A 24,870-nucleotide genomic window follows, 5' to 3' on the forward strand; every position below is an offset into this window, starting at 1 on the left:
CACTTGTTGGCTTCTGTTTCCAGATCCTGGGACTTATAATGAAAGTGGCAAAGATAAGGCCAAGCTTACATTTGTTACCTTTTTTCTGGGACTCTGATGGATAATTTTAGACTATGAGTTAATAGCTTCATATTGTCTTTAAAAAATTGAATAGACTGAGTTAACACTTTGGTTCCCTTCCAATTTATAATCAAGAGGCATATCCTGTTAATATGAGAGAACCACTTTTTGGTTTGGAGTCTATGTGTTTATAACCCAGTATTGCCTTAGTGATGAGTGAGCAAGTTCTTAAACCTAGTGTAGCTCCATTCTTGTCATAGGAGGCTTTTTAGAGAGGAATGTCTTTATTTTTTCTGCAGAGAAAAAAATGCAGCCTTTTTTCCAGAAAATCCAGAAAYGATTTTTTTGTGATTAAAGCAGCTGCAAAATATTTTTTATTTTAATACCACTAATGTGTGTCTGTGTTGATCAATAGGCAGGAATGTGTGGAGCAACTCCTGAAGAACATGTTTGATGGAGAACAGACTGAAAATTGCATAGTGAATGGAACACAAGTTCTTTTAACATTGCTGGAAACAAGGCGCTCTGGGTAAGTTACCACTTTCTTCCCAACAAGAACAATTTTAGGTACTCAAATCTAGTTTTACTTGGGCAAAAAAATAAAATTTTTACTCTAGTGTGAAGTGCTGTCTGGAAATAAGTACAAGAAAAGCGGTTTCCTTTTTGTTGATGCAGTAGCTGTACTTCATGACAGTCAGGTAGCAGCTTGGCCRTTCTGTGTGCTCCTCTAGTTCTCTTGCACATGTATAGGAAAGTCTCGTCTTRTCAGCAAAATATATGCAGAATGTGAGAGAAAATAGTGTAGCATGCACAATCTGTATGATGATGTGTATGTGACTGTATAGTTTAAATTTTGTTTCTTTAAACTATATCCCCTTTTTATTTCTTTTTTGGGAGATAGAGGAGAGAAAAGGCAAAAGAGAATTGTGGGGAGGAAGTGAGACATTGAAAGTCTCCCTCCCTTTCTAAAAAAAAAAAAAAAAGGAGAAAATAAGGAAGAATGAAGAAGGCAATGGAAGATTAGAAAATGGTACTGGAAAGAAAAAGACAGAATGTGGCACTGGACACAACCAGTTATTAATCAGAAAATAATGTACAGAGTTAAAACTGAAAAGTTGAGATACTAATTCTACTGTGTCTTGTCCCCAGGATCTCTGAAGATTTATGAGGGTAAAGGCTTAAGTTTTCCTATCTAGCCCATTTCTGGCTTTCTGCTGTTATTGGAATGAAAGTTGTTGTTTCGTTTTGTTTTGTTTTAATTCCAGTGTAAGACTCTGTTGTTGAAAGGGAATAATAATAGTTGTAATTTACTGCTTACTGATAAAGAAAGAGGTATGACTATGAGCATGGCTACATCTGCCCTTGGTTTTTTTCATGTACATCTTTCTGAACACTTAGGGAAGGTTGTTTTTTTAACAAATGTTTATAATTAACACTCGCTGTTGCAACTTACTCCTCAGTTATTTGTGAAGCTTTAAAAACCATGAGGAACTTCAGTGATTTCTTTGCCATTTTCGCTCAGCTGTGCAGTTTATTCTCTGTCTTCCCACTCTATCTCATTCACAGTTTTGATTATGTAAATATAATCTTGTAAATAATATAATACTTATGTAAATATCCTTAGTGGCTGTAAATGATTATTTTTCATATTCACAATTATTTTTCAAGAGAAAATGGCCAACAGAAACAGTGTGACTGGGGACCATTTTAAGATTTTGTCAAATCTTAACTGTTGTCCTTTTCTTCTTTGCAGGGTGGAAGGACTGATGGACTCATACACTCAGGGATTTGAAAGGTCTTACACTGTCAATAGCAGCATTTTATACGGTATTGAACCAAGGCTAAAGGATTTCCACCAGCTGCTGCTCAGCCCTCCCAAGGTAAAGCATCTCAGCCTTTTCTTGGAGCAAAAAGGCTGCTGACTGCATTCCAGAGCTTCCCTTTCTTTATATGGAGGCTTCCTGGATATTTTCTGAAAGCACTGCATGCTGGAACAGTCAAGCTCTAAATTATATCCCTGAAGAAAAATCCAAGCTTAAAGTTTGTGATTCAAGTGCTTAGGAACCAAGCAAGAGGCACTGAGAGCAAGCACACCATATATGAGAAAACCAAGACGCGTTGTGGCTGGTGGCTTGYGTAGAGATGGTTGGGGAAGGAAGAGACAGAAACTTTTAGTTAGCCTAATGGATATTTTGACTTCAGTCTTCAATTTTGGAAGTATGATGCATTGTAGCAGCAGTTGTGAGATGCCTCTACCTGTAGTGCGAGGACRCAGGTTTACCTGCAGGGAGTGTTGATGTGAGAAAATTAACAAGTTGGGTTTGGGTTTAGTCAACACTAAAGGAAACGTTGACCTTGTTGAGGCACTCAGTATCTGTTTCTCTGGTAGAAAACAGCAATCCTAACTACAATTGGTGTCTTGGAGGAGCCACTGGGGAATGCTCGTCTTCATGGATCTCGACTAATAGCTGCTCTGCTTCACACAAACACTCCCAGTATTAATCAGGAACTATGCAGACTCAGTACCATGAACTTATTACTTGTGAGTAACATAGTGTGACATACTGTGAAAGAAGGTATAACTTTAAATTGAAAATCTTTTTGCTTTCTCTTTGATCTTTTCAGTGYAAGGGAGTATGTTTCATGTGTGCCGGTACCTAATTATTTCCCTAAAATGCTTTTAATGCATTAAAATGCATTAAAATGCAATTACAGTTGCTTAGTATGTTGAAATGAACCTCATGCTTCAAATTTATTCTTACAGTAGTTTAGTAGTGTGTATGTAAAGTAGTCTTGTTATTGAGAAAGCTCAGATGTGTTGTGGAGACAGATCTGACAATACTGAGAGCAGATCTTTATGTCTAACCATGAACAAGGACATGTCCTGAAAACTGCCACTATAATCAGGACAGTCTTTCAGAAAATTATTATTTTTGGGCTTATAAATGATTTAGGTAATATTTTTCATATAACTAATGCAGCCCCAGAATAGGTAATATATTTGTTTAAGGTATCCATGCTGTGAGCTCTAGCAGTCTATCAGAGTATTACCAGTGTGCTCAGTTTATAGGARAGTGTGTATCAGAGCTGAGAAAACTGAGTACCTTCAAGTACAGKACTTGGACATTGTGCCGTATAAGTGAAGAGCTGTCTTAGTGCAGTCGTTCATTAATCAATTAATGGGGCTGTGTTTTTATTTCATCAGGTTGTTAAAAATGGGAAGATGTGTCATAGAGTGGATTTTTTTCTGTTTCTCATTTTGTTCCAGGACTTATTTTTTAAATACACATGGAATAACTTTTTGCATTTCCAAGTGGAATTGTCCATAGCAGCTATTCTCTCACACTCTGTACAAGAGGGAAAAACTACTACTAATGACCTAGAAGGCAAAGAAGAGGTGCTGAATGGAAATGTGGCCACAGAGAGCCTGGAGACCCCAGAAAACAATACTGAAAATATCATGGTGACTCATGTAAGTCTGGTCATGTCACCTGAGAACTTTAGATGGATTGATTCGGTCTGAATTTGCATTAACAAGAAAATTTTATGACCAGCTGTTCAGAAGAATGGAATTTATCTAAAACTGTCTATAGACATTACTTGGTTCTTCCAGTTCTGGATGGAAGTATATTTGCTTTTGTACATTTGATTTGTTCATTCCATTACAAAAGAAACGTACTATCAGATCTCATTTAATGAGCTTATGAATCCATTTTTATTCATTTTTTTTAGTAAAGATGCATGTAAACTTAGAACAAAAAAAAAGAAAAATCATAATAACTGTAATTAGGTAACTAGCTTTTAGTTCCTGCATTGTGGACCTCATGGTGAAAAGTTTTTGTAATGTTTGTAAAATCACAACAATGTTTTGCATTACTGCTCTTGTGAAGCCCCAAAAGCAGGCTGAAGATGTTTAAAAGTGTTGCTGTTTTCCATGGATCCTCTGAGAAAAATTTTGAGAAAGCAGCTCAAGAACCTCTGGTGCTGAACTTTTAAGTTTTTGTTCAGTAGCAGTGAAGGAATGAACAAAAGTAACTGTAGTTCAGTACAGGCTTTCTAAGGCATGAGTCTTTCTTTGGCAAACTTTTGAAATGTTCTTTCTATTTCTTGTTTTTCTCTAGCTGTTCCAGAAATGCTGCCTAGTGCAAAGGATATTGGATGCCTGGGAAGCCAATGACAAAATACAGTAAGAGATTTGGGGTTCAGAATGCTATTGTTCTAGGGCTGCAGATTTTGAATATTCCCTTGAAATATTCTTTAATTTATTTGAATAATTTACAATTTAATGGTGTCTTAAATGATTTGGAATTTGGATTATTTGCATGTTAAAAAACAAATTTACCAAACTGGCATATAATTAAAATACTCCCAAGCATGGAAAAAAAATTAATGTTTATAATGTCTCAGCTCAAATGCACAATAAGCTTCTTTCTTGCTTTCTCAAGAAATTTTATATTGCATATTAACATTTTACTTTTTTCCATAAATGCACAATCATTTTCTCCCTAGAGTGAGCAACAATATGGAAATTCAGGCTGACGAACGTTTTTGCTCCAGATTGCTCATTTAATATTCTAACTTTATAAAATACTTAGATATCAGGCTGATAATAAGAACTAAATCATTTAAAAAACGGATTCAAGTGAAAGTTTTATCTRGGCTCCTGTTTCTTTATCCATCTAAATGTTTTTGTCTTTCGTCACTGTTTCTAGCTCTCTGTAGCTCCAAAGTGCTGTATCGTCCCACTCTGATTATTTTAGGCTTACTATCAGGCCATATTGGGTTTTTTACCTCCTGCAATCCATTGGGCTGATGACAACAAATTTTGCTGATAGTTTCATTGCACAACTGTTGTTGTGTACAATTTTGTAGGTAACAAAGAAACATTACGGTTCCCATGTAAGAGTTTTCTCACTTCAATTAGATAGGAACTAGAGTTCAGACATATTTTATGCCATACACAGCTCCAGTCTCCAAACTGAGAAGAATTTTAATGTCTAAAAATATATATTTTTAGTTAACAGAGAGGTATCTCAGATGGTGTGCTTTAAGAAATTTGAAGTTATATGAAGATTATGGTATGCGCTGAATGAGGAGAAGGAGTGAAGCACTAAGAGCTCCAGGGCAAAAGATTCAAGAGCTTGGGGATTTAAAAAAGCAGCAGAGAGAATTCTGGAAGTATATTTTCCTGTTGGAACGTGGAATTTCTCTTTGAGTTCTCTTGGTTTTAGGTATTCTGTATRTTTTTCATAAAGGACTTTGTAACTACTGCAGCTTACCTTCTAGGTGACCAACATATTCTTTTATTTCAGTCCATTTGATCTGCCTAAGTAATTAGAATTTAAAATAAATAAAGTCTGGTCATCAGTATGAGTTTGTAGTAAATGGTAGTTTACAAAGCTACCGGTAGCACATCTTTGTTTGCCGCCTTCTTCATGTAAATGTAGTAACCACCATTTGTGGTATGGTTGATAAAGGCTATTAATAAAGTGTTGAAATAGAAGTTAATTTTGCATATTTGCTGTCCTATTGAGTTGGAGTATAAAAAAACTATCACAAGTCTTTATGCAAAARGCTGTGGCTTAGCATTGGAAACACATTTACAGGTGTTAATTGTATTTGCRTAGTTTTAAATCCTAGATTTGGGGTGCTAGTTAAAGTGCTGTCCTTATTAAAGGACATATGATATTTACAGTTACAGTCTGCATTAGTTTTGTACAGGCATACCTCGGAGATATTGTGGGCTTGGTTCCAGACCACTGCCATAAAGCGAGTATCACAATGAAGCGAGTCACACGAATTTTTTGGTTTTCCAGTGCATATAAAAGTTACGTTTACACTATACTGTACTCTATGTGTACAATAGCATTATGTCTAAAAAAACTATGTGCAAAATGTGACACAGAGACATGAAGTGAGCACATGCTGTTGGAAAAATGGTGCCGATAGACTTGCTCGACACAGGGTTGCCACAAACCTTCCATTTGTAAAAAAYGCAATATCTGCAAAGTGCAATAAAACGAGGTATGCCTGTATTCTGCTTTTTGGTACGTGAACGTGTGGAGTGGTAAGGGTCCGCCCCCTGCCCCCAAACCGTCTAGTCGCCTCACCTGCATATGATCTACCCTAACATTAGGGGACAGCACAAGATCATTTCAGTACAAACTTACTCTTCTAAAGATTCAGGAGGCGGTTGTTGCACTTTTCAAGGGAAGGTCATAAAAAAGCTTAAACAATTAGCTGTAACTCCATGTTTTTAGGAGRAGCTGACATTATTTGCTGTATTCTACCACTCCTACCTGCTTTTTAGTAGCATTACACCCAAATTCCCAGAGCAACAATAGGGAAGAATTTACATGAGCACAGCACACCAGCTCAAAATCAGCTCTGATGTATTCTAATTTACTGCCTTCCCCTACCCACAAGGAAAAATGCATTGCTGTTATGTGTTGGCTCTGTTAGTATCTGCGAAAGAAAGCTTTGCTTTACAGCCGGAGACTCAGTAACATCAGGTGGAAACTTCTTATCATCCTGTTTGTGAGGKTTTTTTTTTCCCCATTTGCTTTGATTCTGACCCACCAATTGCATTTGTGGTTGAGTCAATCTTGCGTACTCCTTGTGCTACATCAACAAATAATCATTTATGAATTAAACTTCAGTATTTGGGACACTTTAAAGTGCATAATATTACAATGACTAATAGCACTGTATGTGTGAATTTTGTCTGGGCTTACTTTCAGCACCTGCCAGTTTAAAAGCAGGAATGCTGTCTCTAAATACGTTACTACAAAATTTCTTACTGCTAGAGTTCATATTTTTATTCCCCAAACTCATCAGTTCTTGTTTGCTTACTGTGGAAAGCAGAATTAGCTCAGGCTTTTCGTCCCCTGATTTTCAGATTGCTTCTTTGCTATCCAGTGAAGGAGATGCAATGGAGATTCGACGAAAAGTGACTTAGTGGCTGTTTGGACTTAGTTTTGGCCTCTTATATTTTTTGTAAGGGGAAAATCCCATGGTTGTAGATTAGTCTCTTTTGTCCTCTCAAATTCACCTGCTAAATATTTCAATTGCAAGTAAAACTCTAAAGCTTTTTCAGTAGCAGTGATTTAAATTCTTCTTATTGTTGTATGTTTTCTTTAGTGGAAATTATAATGAGATTATTTATTTCTATACTAATCTTCCGTTGTACCTGATTAGCTTAAGATTTAAGGCAGTTATAAAGAATACCTAGTGCATTCAGGACTCGATGAGCAGTCTCTTCCCTCTCAATACATGGAAAAATGCAGAAGGGTTCGTTTGTTATAGGTAAACRCATCCTCTGCCCTGCCTGCATGGATAGGGAGCGTTCCTGCTGATTCTGTGCTGCAGTATATTTTCTATTAACCCTGTTTATAGTAATGCTTGCAAATGTCAAACTACTGCAGCAGCAGGGAACTCTTAGCATTTCTAGATTATGAGATTGCTTATGACTCTATGACCCTGTGATTCTTGGTGTCTGGTTATATTGCTACTGGTTGTTTTCTGTTTTCAGGGCAGAAGGTGGAATGAGGCGAGGCAATATGGGCCACCTTACCCGGATAGCCAACGCTGTAGTACAGAATATGGAGAAGGGCCCCATGCAAACTCAAATTAGTGAATTTATTAAAGGTATATGCTCCTTTTCCTATTCCATTTTTTTTCTTGATGAACTGATTTTTGCAGACCTTTTAGGAATACTTTTAGTGCCTTGTATTTCATGAAGCTTCCTTTTATAATGAAAATGACTCCTRGTTAAATATTGCAAATTCCCTTAACTTAAAGACATTTTGACCAAATTCTGTTGATCTTTGTTAGCATACAGCCCTGTTCAAGTTGTTGTAACTTTGTTTTTGGTTTCTAATGAATAGATCAAATAGTACTATAGTAGTTTGGTGTGTTGTCATATATGCATTAAAATTGAGAAGGAATAATTATTTTAGTAAAGACTGAAAGTTTCACAAGCCATGGCTATTTCTCTCCATTATATCACTATGGAAGAAAAGGAAAAAAAAAAAGTAGAACTTAGGTCACCTGTATGCTGATTTTCAGAAAGTTGTAGTAGAAGTTTTGTATCTTTAGCCTACTGTAATTGCACGAGTGAGTCAAAATGGTTAAGAACAGTATCTTACTGGGTTGCCTAATGAAAGATTTTCCTTTTTCTGCAGAATTTGCCATTTTTAGAAAGTCATAGGTGAAATGTAATTTATTTTACAGGGCACTGATATAACGCATGCTTTACTTAGTTCATGTGCAGGTATATGTGCCTCCCCAAAGACATTCAAGTAACCAGTGCRAGATGAGATATTCAGGCAAGCTCAGTGTGTTTTGTTAATTTTCTGTTAAATGTATCCTAGAAGGAGTTCAACCTTATTTATTAAGGATCAGATAGTCCCAAAACCAATGCCCTTGATGAAGATACTGTTCCCAACACAGGAGAGACACTGGGGCTAAATGCTTGCGTTTGGCATTGATCCGTTCTTCTTGAGCTGTGATAATCTTGATGGCGACCTTTCTGTTGCAGAGCTACCTGAAGATTGCAGAGGGAGATGGGAGAGTTTTGTAGAAGAGACGCTGACGGAAACAAACAGGAGGAATACAGTAGATTTGGTGAGAATAGTGATATTTTGCATTTTTCAGATTTTTCTGATCAGGCGTGTTATTTTCTGAAATTTTTTTAATAGAAAATAGTGGTATTGATTTTTTTTTCTTCTTTTGCTTTATTTTATGCAATAGGCTTACAAGGGCAGAGTGTTAGTAAAGAACATGTTCTATAATAGTTCTTGAAGCAGCAGCAGTTCTGATACATTTTGGTAAACTCTGATCCATGTTACTGCATTATTCATTGGGACAGTTTCTGCCTTCTGAGGAGTGTGGTCTTTGGTTGTGTGTGTGGAATGAAAGTATTTGAGCTTTTTTAGCTTTCCCTTATGCTTACTTTTTTGTACTTCCAGGTGAGCACTCATCATCTGCACTCTTCCAGTGAAGATGAAGACATTGAGAGTGCTTTTCCCAATGAACTTTCTCTCCAGCAGGTGAGCTAACAATGTGTTCTTCACTGTTCCTGGGGAGCTTGCTTCTCTTATTCACCCTTAATCCTTCCTAGTACAGATCAGCTTCCTAAATTTTAATTAGTGTGCTTGGCTGATTTGTGTTTTTCCAGTATACCTACTTACATAGCAGACTTCAGGCTAGTCTCAGAAAGAATTTTGCTCAGACTGCATCCAAGTCCCAAATACATGATGTCTCCCACATTCCTATGAGAGACTCCATATTTCTTTCTCTTGTCCTGGTTTTCTGCATGGTGGTAGGTTGGGTAGTACAGATGTCGTAGGCCAGCTGCAATGTACTGCTATATTTCCCAGCCAACAAGATAGTATGCATCACCTGCCTGCAGCAGAATTGGAGCTGGTAGAAGGGTTCTGCTTCCTCTTGAGCTATGCAGTCTTCCGTTAAAAACCTGAAGAGCCATACTAAAATGTTAGCAGTAAAGATATATTCATTTACAAGGGAGGAAGCCTATCTGCAAGCCTCAACTTAAGAAGAAACAGGTTCACTTGAATGTAGCTAAGGTCTCAGGATCCTTCTTTTCTTCAGCCGATATGTAGAAGGCTCAAAGCTCATAAAAATAAGGGGAAAATATATTGGCCCTGGGAGGGATTTCCATTTTGCCCTTTATTGCAACAAGTATCAATAGAAATATTGACAGGAGCCCAYAGAACTTTTCAGACAGGGACACAGSTGCATAACATCACCTGCTGTAAAGTCTTGACTTTTTCTACTTAGAGGCAGAAACAATCCTCCTCAGAAATAGAGAGTGGGACATGGATGGGTAGGCAAGAATGTGACCAAAAAAAATGCCTGTGCGATAATGCTGGGGTGCCAGCTGAAAAATAGTCAGAAGACCCAAGCTGTTGTGGGAGATCAAACATTGTGATGTGTGTGATTGTTGTCTCAAAGACACATGAAGTAGTTCTTCCATTCTGCTTGGTGAGCGTCCAGTTGTAGACACTGAACTTCAGAAGTGATTTGTGTGAACAAAAGGTAAGCTAGAGGATAGCATTGAGAATGATCAGAGGTGTAGAACATGACATACGAAGAAAAGTTAAAGAAATCGGGGCCTCTTAGTTGAGAGAAAATAAGATTTTTTGGAGACATATGCCTCATCCTACAAGGAAGAGGGATACAGAAGAAGTGAAAAATACCTTCTTGATGTCCATGGTGGGGTTAAATTGCAATAAAGCAAATTTCGTGTTATATCAGGGGAAAACAAACAAATGAAAAAAAAAAAGATGTTTTAATAAAATAATGAAGCAGAGGAATGATTTCCTAGGAAAATTTCACAACTGTCATTAGAAGAATTTAAGAGCAGATCAGAGAAGCATCTGTCCAAGACTCATAGAAATCTGATTGGTCCTGCCTTGAAAAAAATGTTTGAACTAGATGAATTCTCCRAGTTCCTCAGTTTTCTATGATTTTAATGCCTCCTTAGAATACCTTTTTTCAACAAAGCTTATCTGGATGTTTTTGGACACCTTTATGATAGCTCTTTTTGCGTTCCATTATTCAGGCCTTCTCAGAGTACCAAATCCAGCAGATGACAGCTAACTTTGTGGATCAATTTGGCTTTAATGATGAGGAGTTTGCAGACCAGGATGATAATATCAAGTAAGTTTATAGAGCTTGAAGAGCTCTATCTATATTTAGCATTTAAGGCTGTTTGCAACTAATCTTTCTTCTTCTGGTTTAGGGCGTAAAATCAAGCTCAGTGTATCTTCTTTGGCTTGAAAAAAACAGAAGACTGATCAGTGTACTGGAAAGCAGCTGACCTTTTCTCATAGTGATTCTTTTTACAGGATTCCATACTTGATCTCCCATGACAGTTGTTGAACCAAGGAAAAGTACTTCTTCATTTTGAAGAGGAACATTTTTAATAAAAAATGCAAATTTATATTCTAAAATACATTTAATTGCACAGAATGCAAAGCACTAGATCTAACTCTAGGCAATTATACTGCTACTCTMCAGTGGGATTAAGTCCTTACTTAAATTAGGAGTAGAAAGGTGGAGAATGGTGTTGTGATGAAGTGCACAGAAAAATTCAACCCTTCTCTCTTATGAATAAGGAAACATAGATAAGACAGGACCAAATAATAGTTAAAAGAAGGAAGATATAGGTGGATTTAATGTTATGTAGGTTGCTGAATTCAGTGTTCAAAAGTGGTGTTGCTTTTATAGAAGAACTGCTGTAATCTAATTAAAACCACAACTCATCTTCTCACCTCAAAAATTGTGGCTAAGGAAATGATTAGGACTCTGTAAATATCCTGCTTGTCYATAGTATTTCAGAAGTTGTAACTATTTAGTATTACCTCTACTGTCAGAAAAGTGCGCCAGGATGTTACCCGATCTGTTGTTTCTGGTTGCCATTTTACCCTGTTCTCTTTCCTCTCATGGCAGTGTTTATCACAGTCAAAAGAAGTATTTTTCATCCCAGGTGACAGAGCCAGTGTGATGATACCTGCTGTACATTACATCCTGAGGGCTGATACTCACAAGCCAGCAAATATTGGGGTCCACTGTGCAAATGCTACAGGATCCTCGTGTCCTGGAATTCTGATTAAGATAGGAAGCTTTTAGCTCAGAAAACTACATGCCAAATGGCTCTGACTCATTGGTTGTGGACCAAAAGTGGTCCACATTTGATTTATTGAAGATCCTTTGGCTGGTTCTGCTCGGACCATAATTTTCACCACTACCGGACTCTGTGAAGTACRTTAAATGAAATGACAATTTGGAAATAGTTTGGCTGCTTCAGAGATGCTTTCAGGCCTGAACCCAGTAGCCTTGTCCTGAAGGCCTTCCATGTTTGATAGCTCTGAGAGTCTTAAGATCCTTAGAGTCTTAGGAACTCCATTAAAGTGTTTGCCAAATAATTGGAAGTTGTATTTTAATGTGGAGGAAGATTTTGGAGTCCAGCTTTCCTGTTTTTTTTTTTTTTCCTGAACATGGCGACTGTAAGGAACTTAAATAAGGCCAATACGTTTCAGACTAGTGTGAGAGTTTACTGAATATGGATTAGTTAGTTCTACACATTAAAAAAAAWAAAATAGAATTTTAGCTTCTTGTGAGACAGCACCAGATATTGAACTTGTGTGTGCATGTAGGTGGATGGGAAGAGTTACCTTATTTAAGAAGCTGCTGAAGGTACCTAATGTGCATACTAAAAATGAAGGTGAAATTGAGCAAAATCTGTAACTGAGATGCACCATCCTTCTCTGTATTAATGACTAGAAAAGAAGACAAAATATATTACAAACCTGTTCTGGTGTAGAACATTCTAAGACTGGTTCTGTGTCATCTGTTTCCCAGCTGATGAAAACTATGAAAGATATGAATTGGAATATTATAAGAAGTGTTAATCGTGCTTCATTGTCCTGGTGATTTGAATAATAATATTTTTTGCTAACTAAACAATCTTCTTAAAGGAAAATAATACTTTCCAAAGTTAGGAGTATCTAGATACTAGGAAAAAATATTGCGTTGGCCCAACTGTGCTAGTAAGTTGGAGTTTTTTGACCTGCAGCACCCTCTGCTGTTTGTAGAACAGAAAATCTTAAATTCAAATGAGCAATTGTGTTATTTAATGATTTTTGCAACTATGGTAGGTCAGTAATGTATCAGGGGGTGCTGAGCCACTATGCACACTAAGCTTTCCAAGGATATTGTGATTATGTAAAAAACCAGACAGTTTCTGTCCCTTCTGGATACATGCTCGCTGTGCAGGATTTCCATCACTGGATCTTGTCTCATTCTGAGGAACTTAATGGAATTCTTAGCTGACCATAGGACTGGAATTTCAGATGCAACTCCTTCTATTTTCYATTTTTAATTAATTATGAATTGTTCTTTTTTATGTAAGCTTTGATTCAGCTGAAGAGACTCCCTGAAAAATTTGGAGATAGCCCATATATTGCATGAGTACCATAAGAACTGCAAAATAACAACCAGTCATTGGCTGTGGTTGCCTTGAAGGCTCAAAATACCTTGTCAACAAGATAATGCTAAAAATCTTTCCCTAAGGTATTGAATGTAGGAATGAAAATCCTACATATTTTTTAAATATTCAAAAATATGAAATAATCATTCTTTCATCTTAAGGAGAGGAAACCATTGCCCTTAACACAGCAGCGAATATTCAGGGAACAAATACAGAAGATGTTGAGTGGTCATATAAAGTGTCTCTGTGGTTAGCTGTCCTCTGGTCTTGCATTGAGGCTGCGAAAGTGCTGTTTGCTACTCCGTGCCATCACTGAAGTTTCTTTCCCTTCTTTTTGCAGTGCTCCTTTTGACAGGATTGCAGAGATAAACTTCAATATAGATGCAGATGATGACAGTGTAAGTGGGTATTTTGGGATATTTATTTAATAGGATGGATTCTAGCAAGTTAGTTCATGCTTGAATCAGCTGTAGTCATTTTGAAAGAAAGGGATTTGGTATATTATTTTAGCAAATGAAAAGAGGCCCTAGTGCATGAGTCCAGTTAAGAAATTCAGGGCATTAAATGTACCCTAATAGAGTCTCCCTACATTTTATTGCTTTGGCCAGTCTTCAGAAGTAGTACTCTTTACGTTGGAGGAATCTTATTCTCTCTCTCTGCAGTGTGAATCAATTGTTYTTATTTTCATTTTGATAATCTTGCCATGTACAAACTAGGGAAAAAATACAAATAGCAGAGTATTGGGTTTCTTATGGGTCTATATATTGTCATGTGGTATCTTGTCCTTTCTGTTTTACTGGCATAAGTCACTACTTWTTGAAGAAGATGGATAGTGGCTTAAATGAGGTGATTCCAGACTCATCTCTGGACTGAAGGTTGTTTTAGTCAATACTGAGACTTAGATTTCCTTACTCTTAAAATACTTTACTTTTCACTTAAACCGTACTATGAAAAGCTTTTCTTCTCCCTTCTGACTGCTCTAGATAATGCTTTATAGATACAGAAAAATTGTTTCCTTTTTGAAATGGCCAGCTAAGTCTACAGCCGCAAATAGCTATTTATTTGCATATATTAACTTGTTTTTTTCCTGACTAGACAGTTTTTTGTGTCTGTTGGAATTCTAAGACAGCTGTTGATTTGGCCTGTGCATCWTCTTGAAATCAGCACTTACTAAATCTTCTAACTCAGAGATTCCAGAACACCCAAATGGGCAGATTATTTGTGTTTTTTCAGGGATAACTCACTTTACCAATGTCTGAAAACTGTCATTTCCAGAAAGGAAGGTAGTATGTTTTGAAAGGTATGTTTGTGYGTGAGTTAAGTATTATATTTGCTTAGAAGCTCCCTGTAATTCTGTCGAGGAGAATGCAGTATCAAAAGAACTTGCCCTGTGGGCCGTCAGCCCAGGTGGGGCGGTTGCGTGCATGGCATCACTGTATTCTCGAAGTTCCCAGTTGGTAAATTTGTGAATGGGTGATGTTCCATCTGAAATATTTTTAAGGTAATTGTTTCTAGCCCTCATACTACCAGTGATTTTATATCCCTACCACCCTGAGTGATGCAGAAAGACACATATAATAGAGCAACTATGAAGCAGCCTGCAGATATAYGTGCTGTTTTGGGGGCAATGTAGGCTGAGATAGTGGTGTGTTTCTTTCTTGATCTGTGATGGGTTTGCTGCTTCTGAGCATACTAAGCCTTTTATTTTTCTATGCTATTTTTACTCTTCCACATCTGAACACTGCTTGTTACCTAACTTGGAAAGAAGAATGAAATGAATGCAAACACCTTCATGGTCTTAGTTGTGTACAAATGCTGTTTTATGAACTTGCTCATCAACAAAATTCTTGTCTCTTTCTCCAAAGAACAAATGGAACTTGATYTCTTTTTGATACTCTTTTAGCCCAATGCTTCCCTCTTTGAAGCCTGTTGCAATGAACGGATCCAACAGTTTGATGATAATGAGGAGGAAGAAGATATCTGGGAAGAGAAGGAGATAAGCTATGCAACCCAAGTTAAATCAAGAACACGGTAAGATGAAAACAAAAAGTCATTTTTCTTTCTGAATGTTGTGAAGCTAAATTTCAGTTAATTGTTTGTTTAATTATTTGTTAATTATGTTCTGTGAAGCCTATTTCTTGCATAAAATAGTGTTTTATATGTCACACCTGCAAAAAAAAAAGGTGGTTGTCTTGAATATGAGACAAGGATGCGGTTTGAGGGAATGCAGTAATGATGGAAGCACCAGATTGTTGAGATTATTATCAAAGATAAAAAAAAAAAAAAAAAAAGCTTAGTTTGAAAAACTTAGAACTTATTCCATTCCTCATGTTTGGAAAGGAGGAGACTGAGAAGATTGTAGGACTGAGGGCAGTAGATAGAAGAGACATTTCCAAATAGTCCAACCAAGAAAAAATCTGTTTTGCATGACAATTAATGATCTCCCATGGTGCATCTCTGGCATTGCAAATCATTAGTATTTTTCAACCCTTTGATATAGTCAGTTATTAAAAAAAAAAAGTTATTTCTGTAATTGCAAATCTAAAATATGAATACATGATGCAAGAAAAATTGTCAAGACCTTAAAGTTTATTTGCCTATTATTATTAAACTGATTTTTTTTTTTTTTACTAATACACAGCATTTATATCACAGTAGTATTCACCTTGTTTGCCACTGTTTTGTCTGCTCTTACCAATCTCCAGGCCTGAATATGTCACTGGAACTTATTTCCCATTACATCTCTGCAGATGTATTTTGACAAGCAAAGCTTTTAGGAACTTAATAACTGCTGTTGCTTCTCTGCATTTTATAAGTTTTGGGGAAATAAGCCCTGTAAAAGGGATTCAGCATCAGTTGATCAGTTCCATACTTCTGCTTGCACTGAATTACTGTTAAAAAAAATTTGGATTAGGTGTTTGGGTCCCTTGCAAGTGCAAAGAAGAAACTGTGTCCTCCAGTGAAAATAAATTGCGTAGAGTTTAGCATAAGCAACTGTAAGTGACCATGATAAATATAATTAAAACAAAGGGCAACTTGCAGACTTTGGGTTTTTTGATCTTTAAGATGGATTTAAAAGTGATTGGCCATACAGATTAATCTTTAACATTTAGGCGTTATAATTTCTTACAGATTATTTGTTTTCCTGCTTATTTATTGACTATTAAGTGCTAATCTTTCATCTCTCATGTCCATCCTTTGAATGTAGAAAACATATGACCCATTATGGGTTTTAGTCAGGTTCCACTTGATATGTATAAAGGGGAAAAATTTTGTTTACTGTACTTGCTTTGATTAAGTACATTTCCTCTCATCTAGTTTACTTCCAAATAAAAATATATAAATGTAAATATATCAATTGAATTGGGCCTTGGGTGTATCCTTTTTSGTATATAAGGTTGAAATAAGTATCTTGTTACTAAGATAGAAAATTGTGTGMATGGTTAAGTCATAATTCGTTTTGACTAGACACTAAATTTAACTAAACTTGGTGATTAAATGCAAATCAAATTTTTTCAGTCATCGGTTATTCAGAATTTTTTATGAAAATTATAATGCAAGAAACTGCATTTACAGCATGTTAAACCTTCAGTGTTTATGTGCATTGATTTAGTTGTTCTGTCTACTTTCTGCCCTACTTTACATGAGGTACTCTCAGATTATTTAATAAGTATACTGTATTAATGTTTTTCTTTAGTAACAAGTGGAATGTATACAATCATACCTAATTGCATCTGCCTGAACACATTTGATTTTTTGTGGGTGTTATATTCTCTTTCAGTCATTTTTACTATTTCTGTTCCTTGTATTTTAGTGTGGTAGTGGTATTGAGTTTTTTTTTTTTATTATTACACTGTATGATCTGCAAAGAAAAATTGCTTTTTTAGATTCTTACAAAGTATTATAAACATGTAACACTTGCAAATAATACTTGGTTTATAAAAATGATTAAGAATTGTTTGTATAGTAACTAAATAGTAGCTGATGGGGAGTTTCTTAAAATGAAATCTTTTAGAATTGTGCAGGGGAATATGAGAAAGAATTAGTAGGGTGAAATCTGATGAACATCGTTGGACTGTGACTATTAGGAAGAACTTTCTAACGGAAAGTTCGTTGGCTGTGCAGTAGCCTTAGTGGAAAATACAGAGCGCTCTGTCACTTTGCTCCATCTAAACTGTGACCAAAGCACTGAAAGATATGCTGTGGGAAACCATCCCGAGTTGTGCCTTTCCTTTKCCCTTTTGGGGCAGGGAGGAAGCAGGTGAGGGGTGAACTAGCTGCTGTAAGAGGTCTTTCTAATTCTGAGTTCTGCGATTCAGGTTTGGAGCATCTCAGACCTCAGAGAGTTCGTCAAAAAGTGATCTTGAGAATGGAGATCACGATGGTAGCGTGGACTCGGAAGAGGAGGAGGAAACAGAGCAGCAGTTGCCTCCTTCCTCAGCAAACACCAACAGGAACAATACTTCTGAGCAGAAAGACTCCGACTCCTCTGAAGGTAAAGACTTTAACACAGCGTCATCCCATTTGAAATGAGATCTGTAATCCTCTCTGCAGAATAGCAATCTGCAAATTGCCTGGCTTCTACAGCTATTCTGTAATGCCACCTGTGCAGATGAGAAGCATGAATTTCAGTCTTCATTTTTTCCCCTGAAATAATAGTGAGACTGAGCCCTGCCCAACTTCTTCAGCACAGGAATGTGTTGCTTCAGTTATGCTAAGACAACCACACAGGTACAAGTAATACTATTAGCTCTTTTAGTATAAAAACTAAAAAACAACATATCAATGGAGGATTACAACATTGACTTCTTATACGTCTTGCCAAGTATCTCCACACCCTGTATATCTTCCTTCTTCTGCCTTATGGCCTGTCTAGTTTTAGTTTGCATGTTGTAAACCCATTCTTGTCCGGCCTGGAGGAAGACCAGACAGACAAGCTTTTCCCAGAGCAGTGATGCAAGTAATGCTGTGTAACTTCATGAGACATACAGCACTGTCAGCAGAACAAATTCAGTCAACTGAAACAAAGGGATGACGATGTTTTTCCAAAAGCACTTTTTTTTCTGTATGTGGTGTAATGCCTACTTTTGGTGCAAGTATTTTCAGTTTTAAAAGTGGTTTTTTTTTTTAATATAGCTGGTGTTTTTGTGTGGTAACTATGAACATAAAGCATATTTATTTTTGTAATCAGCTCTCTACAGCCATTTAGTAGTGTCATTATTTTCAGTCCTTACTAGGAAGAACCAGTATATACAATACAAATGACAGCCTGTGGATACTGTACATCAGTGTAATTACCCTTTAGAGACTTTGGATCAAATTTTGTTTCAATTTTTGAGTGAGTCTAGATTTAGTGAATCTCTCCTACTCTGAGTTTTGTTGCATGCAAATCRGTTTACACAACAGACCTATGCAATGCAAGTAAATTCTCTTTCTTGAGAAAAGGTCATGAAAAATGCTGTTTAAAAATTTATGATCTGTAGGAATAGAAGTGTGTTCTAATAAATAAACAATAGGCTGGACCTTGGAAACCAAATTCTATTCTTAATTTTGCTCCAGATCATTTCTGTGATCTTAAACATTTTAATCCATGTATCATTTCTCTACCTGTAATTGCCAAGATTAAACAATTAATGTCTGAAACAGTTGAAAACTGCTCCTCTTAACTTTTGGCAAGAAAATAATGTACTTAAACAGAGTTCAGTTGAAAAACACTGGCTCAAAGAATAAAGAAATTCATAAGGACGTTTTTCTTAATTAATGCTTCTCTCTTGTGGATAACAATATTTGTCAGAAAAGGGATTTTCAAGTTGATTGTCTGTAATCTCAGAGACGGGCRGTTTCCTATAGATAACAAAGAGGTGCCAGTCTTTCTTTTTCTGTCTTTTTTTCATCTCTGGGCGCACTTTGGAAAATTTTGGGGAAAGCCAAAGATCCTGAAAACTCATAGGAATTCCAGTCTGCTTTTTTGTGTCCTCAGGGTCTGGATGGACAGCTGTGTTTGAGCCAGTGAACTCAAAGCCCCCAGCACCCTGYGTCGCCATGGACGTTGGATCAAGTGTGTGGGATTCAGCAGCCCCAGAGAACACCACGCCTGAGGAGAAAGGATGGGCAAAATTTACAGACTTCCAACCTTTTTGTTGGTAAAAGAGGCATAAATTCAATCAATTTTTTTATAATTTTTGAATGAAAGAATGTTTGAAATATGGTTTGATGGAGTTCATTGATCGTAATCTTATCTTCTTCCCCTTCCCTTCCCCTTGCTGCCCCTTTTATTTTGTAATATGGTCTGAGTATTTGTGTCAGGGCTTCATACTCACTGACACTAGTRTTCATGTCTTATAATACAGGAATACAGTATGTATTGCCACTGCTGCTAGACTGTGACTATAGAATAAGCAAACAAATAAGTTCAAAGAAGTTAAAGATATTTGTGTAAAGAAATAGTAACAACCAAGGTATCTGCACTTCATCCTCAAGGCTTTTCCCCCTCCTGCTTTAGCTCTGAATCAGGTCCACGATGCAGTTCTCCTGTGGACACGGAAAGCAGTGATTCAGATGGAAACACAAAGCAGAGTCAGGACAAGAACTGTAAGTGAGAATGTTACAAAACTAAACAGGTATATAATTTAAGCTGTTTGAAGTATTGCATAGCGTACCAAGTCTACAGGGGAGAGCTTCCCTCCGGTGCTGCCTGCCTTACCTTACTTAAAGGATCTCTTCTGTACAGAGTTCAGTCCATTAAAATAATACTCAGAAATCCTAAAGGTTTTTTGGGATAATCTTGTTCGACAACAAAAGTATTAAATTTAAGCTTGTAAGTGTTGATGTCACAGAGACAATTCATTTGTAAACTATTTGAAAGTGCTATTTTTAGCCATATTCTTGATTATGAAATCTTTTAGCAAAATTTAAAAGGATATGATAAGTTATCCTATTGGCAATTGCACCTAACCAGCTGGTTAACTTCAGTCTGATTTATTTCTCTCCTCTTTTCTTTGCAAGGGAAAAAAAAATTAGCAAAGGACCTTGATGGAACTAAACTAAACTTTTGTCTGTAGTTACAACTGAAAGGTGGATAATACTGAAATGGATAGTGCACTACATTTTTCCATTACATTCATTTTCTGGTATACTCTCCCAACTAAGTTCAAAATTCAGTTCAGCAGAGCTCAAAGAGCATGTGATGACTACTTTATTGATGCACATTTTTTAAATCTACCCTTCAGTCAGGCACTATGTGTTAAATCAAGTTGCCTGAGCACATATCAAATTTGGGAAGAAAAGGCTGCAACACTCTCTAAGGCTGCAACAGGTCTTTTCTGCTTTCCTGAAAGGAAAGCTCTTGACAGGCATGCATGTGGAATGAAAACCAACAAACAGCTTAAAAAGAATAACTACTTAAGGTTTAGCATAACAAGTTCTCAGAGCAGTTGTAGTCAACAGAGATATCATGGACCACCTTAATCCTCCCTTCAGAGTAATCACCTTCTGTGAGCTTCGCAAGGAGTGAAGAGAACAGTCTGCTCTGCTGTTTTTCTTGAACACAAACATGAGGTGTCAGGACTTTCCTGATGGGAACACTGATTTGTGGGTTTTTTTTGTCTGCTTATTTAAAAAAATAATATTGCATGCTGTCTTAGTTGTGGGATCTGCACAAAAACCATCATCTCAAAATTTGCTGTAATTGTAAGCATTCCATTTGATACCACTGTACTCACTTGAGGTGGTACCTGAGGAGTTGTTCCCATGTTTTTGTTCATTTTGCAATGTGGATTCTTTACTTTTTTCAGTCAGTGCTGCCTCACCCTGTGTTTGGAACGTCTGCGTTACAAGGAAAGCACCGCTGGTGGCTTCAGACAGTAGCTCRTCTGGAGGTTCAGACAGTGATGAAGAGGATGATAAAGCTGATATTGTCACGGAAACCATCAGTACAGGCTCAGGCCAGGAAACCATCAAGCTGACTATGGATGCAAAAAATGAGAAGGCTGTTTTCACCAGGTGCGAAAGGAATCACCTTGGGGTGGGGTAGAGCTCTATCCTGGTTTTTAGAGCATTGTGTCACTAGGGATTAATGTGTTCCTTTTTCTGTTTTTTCCACCATGGTTCAAAATGTCCTGTGCAAAGATGTCTTACAGCTTTTCTTGTCACWTTATGATAAAATACTTACAATAGGTTTATTATAAGAAACATATGTGGGGCTCATTTTAGCCACTGACCCGTGTCACAGAAGCATCACACGTCTGGCTGTCTAGCTGCAGCTCGGGTTGGACTCGTGGCAGGGATGCAGGGTAAGATCCCATAGAAAATTCATGCAGAGCCTCAAATGGTGGGTAATACAAAGTCTGACATGGAATCAGGGTGCAGTCCTGCAGGAGGAGGATTTAAATGACAAGCTGTCATTTTTCCCTTATTCTCAAGGTAGAACTTTATAAATGATAAATTATAAAAAGTGCAAAATACCAGAATAAGGTACAGTAAATTCTGAGATTTGTTAACTTCTGGTTATCAAGCAGTTTGGTTACAACTGCATCTATCTAATCTATCATACTCTTATTTGAGAGCTGCAGTTGCTTTTGAAAACAGTAAGCRTCTAGTTCATTTTGGCATGTCCAGAAATTTTACACAAAATTAGGATGTTTGAATTTTTCCTCATATTCCTTACAAGTATTTGGGCTGTGACTTTACTAGTTGGGGATCCCTGTATTTTATGTATCTAACTCAGGAACAGATGTTTATGTTTTATAATGTTGTGGTTATGTGACTTTTTTTTGGATAGTCAGCATGAGCTGCTTGGCATACCAAAGTACTCCAGCAAATAGCTACTAGGAGTTAGAAAGCAGTGGCTCAAAAAAAAAGTGGGATTATATAACTAAGTAAAATAGAAGAGGAGGAAGTAAACCAAAGGTAGGTTTGGTTAAGCAAGCCTGAATTGAGCTTTTAATAACTTTTTTATTTTTGATGTCTACCTCAAATGTCCTTTGGGTCCAAAATCCAGTGTTCAGCAATTGTACTCTTTGAAATAGCCTTTAATATGTTCCTTCATATTTTTACTAGAGGGATCACCATTTCAGGATGAGCTTGCAAAGTTAATTCTTTTGTCTATTTTTGCAGCAATCTTTACTGTTTTCTTTTTCTTCCTTTCTTTGCTTTCTTTCTATTTCTGCCTCTCTTGCTGCCTTTCTCTCTTGCTGTGGGTATTGCTCAGAATATTTAGACCTGCAGTCAGAGGGTATGTATAACGGTGACTTTTTCAGGGTTCCAAACATCCACCTGACAAGCAGTTTCTCCCCTTAGTTACTGAATTCTGGGTTGGACACAGAGCTGTTGGACTGGGAAAGCTCACATTTTCACAATCTGTTAAAACAGATCCTAGAAATAATAGTTTTAAAAATTACRCTTGAGGTTGTGTATAGTCCTTTGTGAAAAGAATGTGTACAGGCAACATATGTGTTAATGAACCATTAAAAACAAATACGGTGTTTAGTACATTCATGTGTCATGTCCTTGAGCTTCTGCCATTCCACCTGTTTCTGAGCTCTTTCTGCAAATAGGAATTTGTTTTATTTTGAGAGGAAAATTCATATTCTGTTCAAGATTACTATAGTAAAGCCTTGTGGTCTGCAGTTTGCTAATGCACCCAGTATTAGAATTGCTGTCTGTTTTTATTACCTGGGGGTAGTGGTAAAGTAAAGCCTCTTGAGTCCTTCTCATAATAACACTACTCAACATTTTACTTTAATGGTGTTAGCTGTAATGCAATACTAGATACGTTATCCAAGTCAAAGTACTTTTCAGTTTGCTTTCTATTTTAAATTGTGGGTCTTTACTAGCTATTTTCTAAAATTCATCYATTTAAGTGATGTTTCCCAGTCACTGTGCAAACTAGCAAGAATCTGCTGTAATTTCCGTATCAGATCAGAGACAAAAAGAGAAATGCACTGAAATAAACGTGTCTCCTAACTGTTGCATTTGAAGAAGAGTGCATTACAGAAAACATGTAAACTTTCATGTCTAAAGGGACAGTCACCTGATGAGCAGAAAGTTCCTGACGACTGACTTCTCTGGGCAGGAGATTCAGGAAATGTAGCTCAGCGTGTATCTCTGCTCTCCAGAGACTGGAGATTTTCAAAGTTGTAAGCTGCATGGTATTTTAAACTGTTTTTAATTACAACACGTGCTTATTTTACTTACTGTTTTACTAACTGATAATGTCATTTAACAAACTTCGGAAAGTTTCCTGTCTCTTTCATAAGTACTGGAGTCTGTTTGGCGTTTTTCTCAAGCTACTTGCCATTTGGCTGTGCTTTGTTCCAGAAAAGTTCAGTAATACTCAAGCTGTTAGTCAGTGACCAGTCAGGAGTATTCAGAATACCAGTATGGGGAATACTGACAGGTTGAGCATTTTCTAAGCTGTGTTCAAAGCAAGCATCTCTGTAGCTATAAAGATCTTAAAAATGTCTGCAAGGCTTTGCTAAAGTTGTAGAATTAATCCATGAACTAGAGAAGTGAAATGTTAGGGTTCCTTCAGCAGTTTTAGCTTGGACATGTTTCGCAGTTCTTATGTTTATTGATATATGGGCAGCAGCATAAACAGTAATAAGATTTGCATTTAATGTGGAAAGCAGAATAATGAATGCTAAGCGTATGCAATGTGATAGGTACTTTTGGTGGGAAATGACTTGCCATTTCCATGTCCAAAGAAAAAGGAGTCACAGCTTTTGTTGTTTATGGTGATGGGGTTTGGGATGTTTATAACTTTCAATTTCTCTCTCATTTTATTAACTTTTCCTTAACTACTGATGCTTTTTTTTTAATCTATTTTTTTTGAAAATTGTTGAATATGTTTACTGTTAACTCACCTTATTGCCTCCTCTCCTGAGCAGTCTTGACCAGAGACCAAACATGAAAATGAATATTTTGCTAAGCAACAAAAAAAGGAAGTTTAGAATGGAGGCTGGAATTCCATCTGACCAGTAGTGCTTGCTATCTGTTTAAAAACAATGTATTTCTTTCGTGTCTATTTAATACCAATTCTCAATTTGTACATTCTTAAGCTTTGGAAGTAAGCGTTGTAAGTGCTGCAGTGGTTTTCTTAGAACCGAAGTGCAAATGAGACAAAACTAGTGATTTCTGTATTTTGGAAGTATTGTGTTTCTCTAAAATCACCTTAAAAGTCTCCTCTTTTGTTTCTGATCGTATACAGTTCTAGGATGAAAATACTTAGCTTTCATTCTAAAAGCAGTGAAAACCTTAAATTCCTTCTGCTGAAATAGCTCTGAAATAACAGCTGGCAATGGWTCTTCCCATTGCTTTGGGCATGGACTCCGAGGTGAGAGCTGGCATTCTCTCCCCTGCATGAAGGATCCCGAAAGGTCCGTGTCAGGCCCGGCTCTTGCACAGAGMAACCCAGCAATTGATTTGCTTTTGCTCTTATTGAGCAAGGAATTTTAGTGCAACATCCGCTTACATGCGGTAGAGAAAATAATCCTCCAGTTTCCCAAGCTGAATGGAGTTACGTTGTCACAGTGGATGTTTCGAGCTCTCCCATTTTGGGATACGTTTTTCTTTTCTGTGCCTGCTGACTGTTCATCTTGCATGACATATGGATTTGCTATTGTACCTGAAGAGCATGAAAAATCAGCACAAAAGACAGTTGTCTTGCTTGTGTCTTGTTTTGCTGACTAATTGCAAAGAGTTGCTGAATGCTTTAAATAGATTATTAGGGAAAAATAAGCATGCTGTGGAAAATTGGGCATGGAGCATGACTCCAGCATTTTTGTAAAAATTGGCTC

General features: G+C 36.9%; 1 protein-coding gene across 5 annotated transcripts in view; it reads left to right on the forward strand.

Annotated features, from left to right (window-relative positions):
- The window catches only part of PPP6R2 (protein phosphatase 6 regulatory subunit 2), an 85,456-nt gene that overhangs the window by 37,854 nt on the left and 22,732 nt on the right, over positions 1–24,870 (forward strand). For all 5 annotated transcript variants that reach the window (XR_003254404.1, XR_003254405.1, XM_026071148.1 and 2 more), the window contains exons 7-21: positions 476–589; positions 1,814–1,940; positions 2,450–2,602; positions 3,329–3,532; positions 4,182–4,246; positions 7,592–7,707; positions 8,600–8,685; positions 9,030–9,110; positions 10,646–10,743; positions 13,416–13,473; positions 14,979–15,106; positions 17,395–17,570; positions 19,056–19,218; positions 19,578–19,666; positions 20,869–21,076. Coding sequence is in view for 3 of the 5 variants with exons in the window: in XM_026071148.1 (XP_025926933.1) it covers positions 476–589; positions 1,814–1,940; positions 2,450–2,602; positions 3,329–3,532; positions 4,182–4,246; positions 7,592–7,707; positions 8,600–8,685; positions 9,030–9,110; positions 10,646–10,743; positions 13,416–13,473; positions 14,979–15,106; positions 17,395–17,570; positions 19,056–19,218; positions 19,578–19,666; positions 20,869–21,076 (1,866 nt within the window). In the remaining 2 variants the exon portion in view is untranslated. The remainder of the gene's footprint in view (positions 1–475; positions 590–1,813; positions 1,941–2,449; positions 2,603–3,328; positions 3,533–4,181; positions 4,247–7,591; positions 7,708–8,599; positions 8,686–9,029; positions 9,111–10,645; positions 10,744–13,415; positions 13,474–14,978; positions 15,107–17,394; positions 17,571–19,055; positions 19,219–19,577; positions 19,667–20,868; positions 21,077–24,870) is intronic.

This window comes from Apteryx rowi, unplaced genomic scaffold, assembly GCF_003343035.1.
Source record: "Apteryx rowi isolate R43461 unplaced genomic scaffold, aptRow1 scaffold_322, whole genome shotgun sequence".
Taxonomy (NCBI): domain Eukaryota; kingdom Metazoa; phylum Chordata; class Aves; order Apterygiformes; family Apterygidae; genus Apteryx; species Apteryx rowi.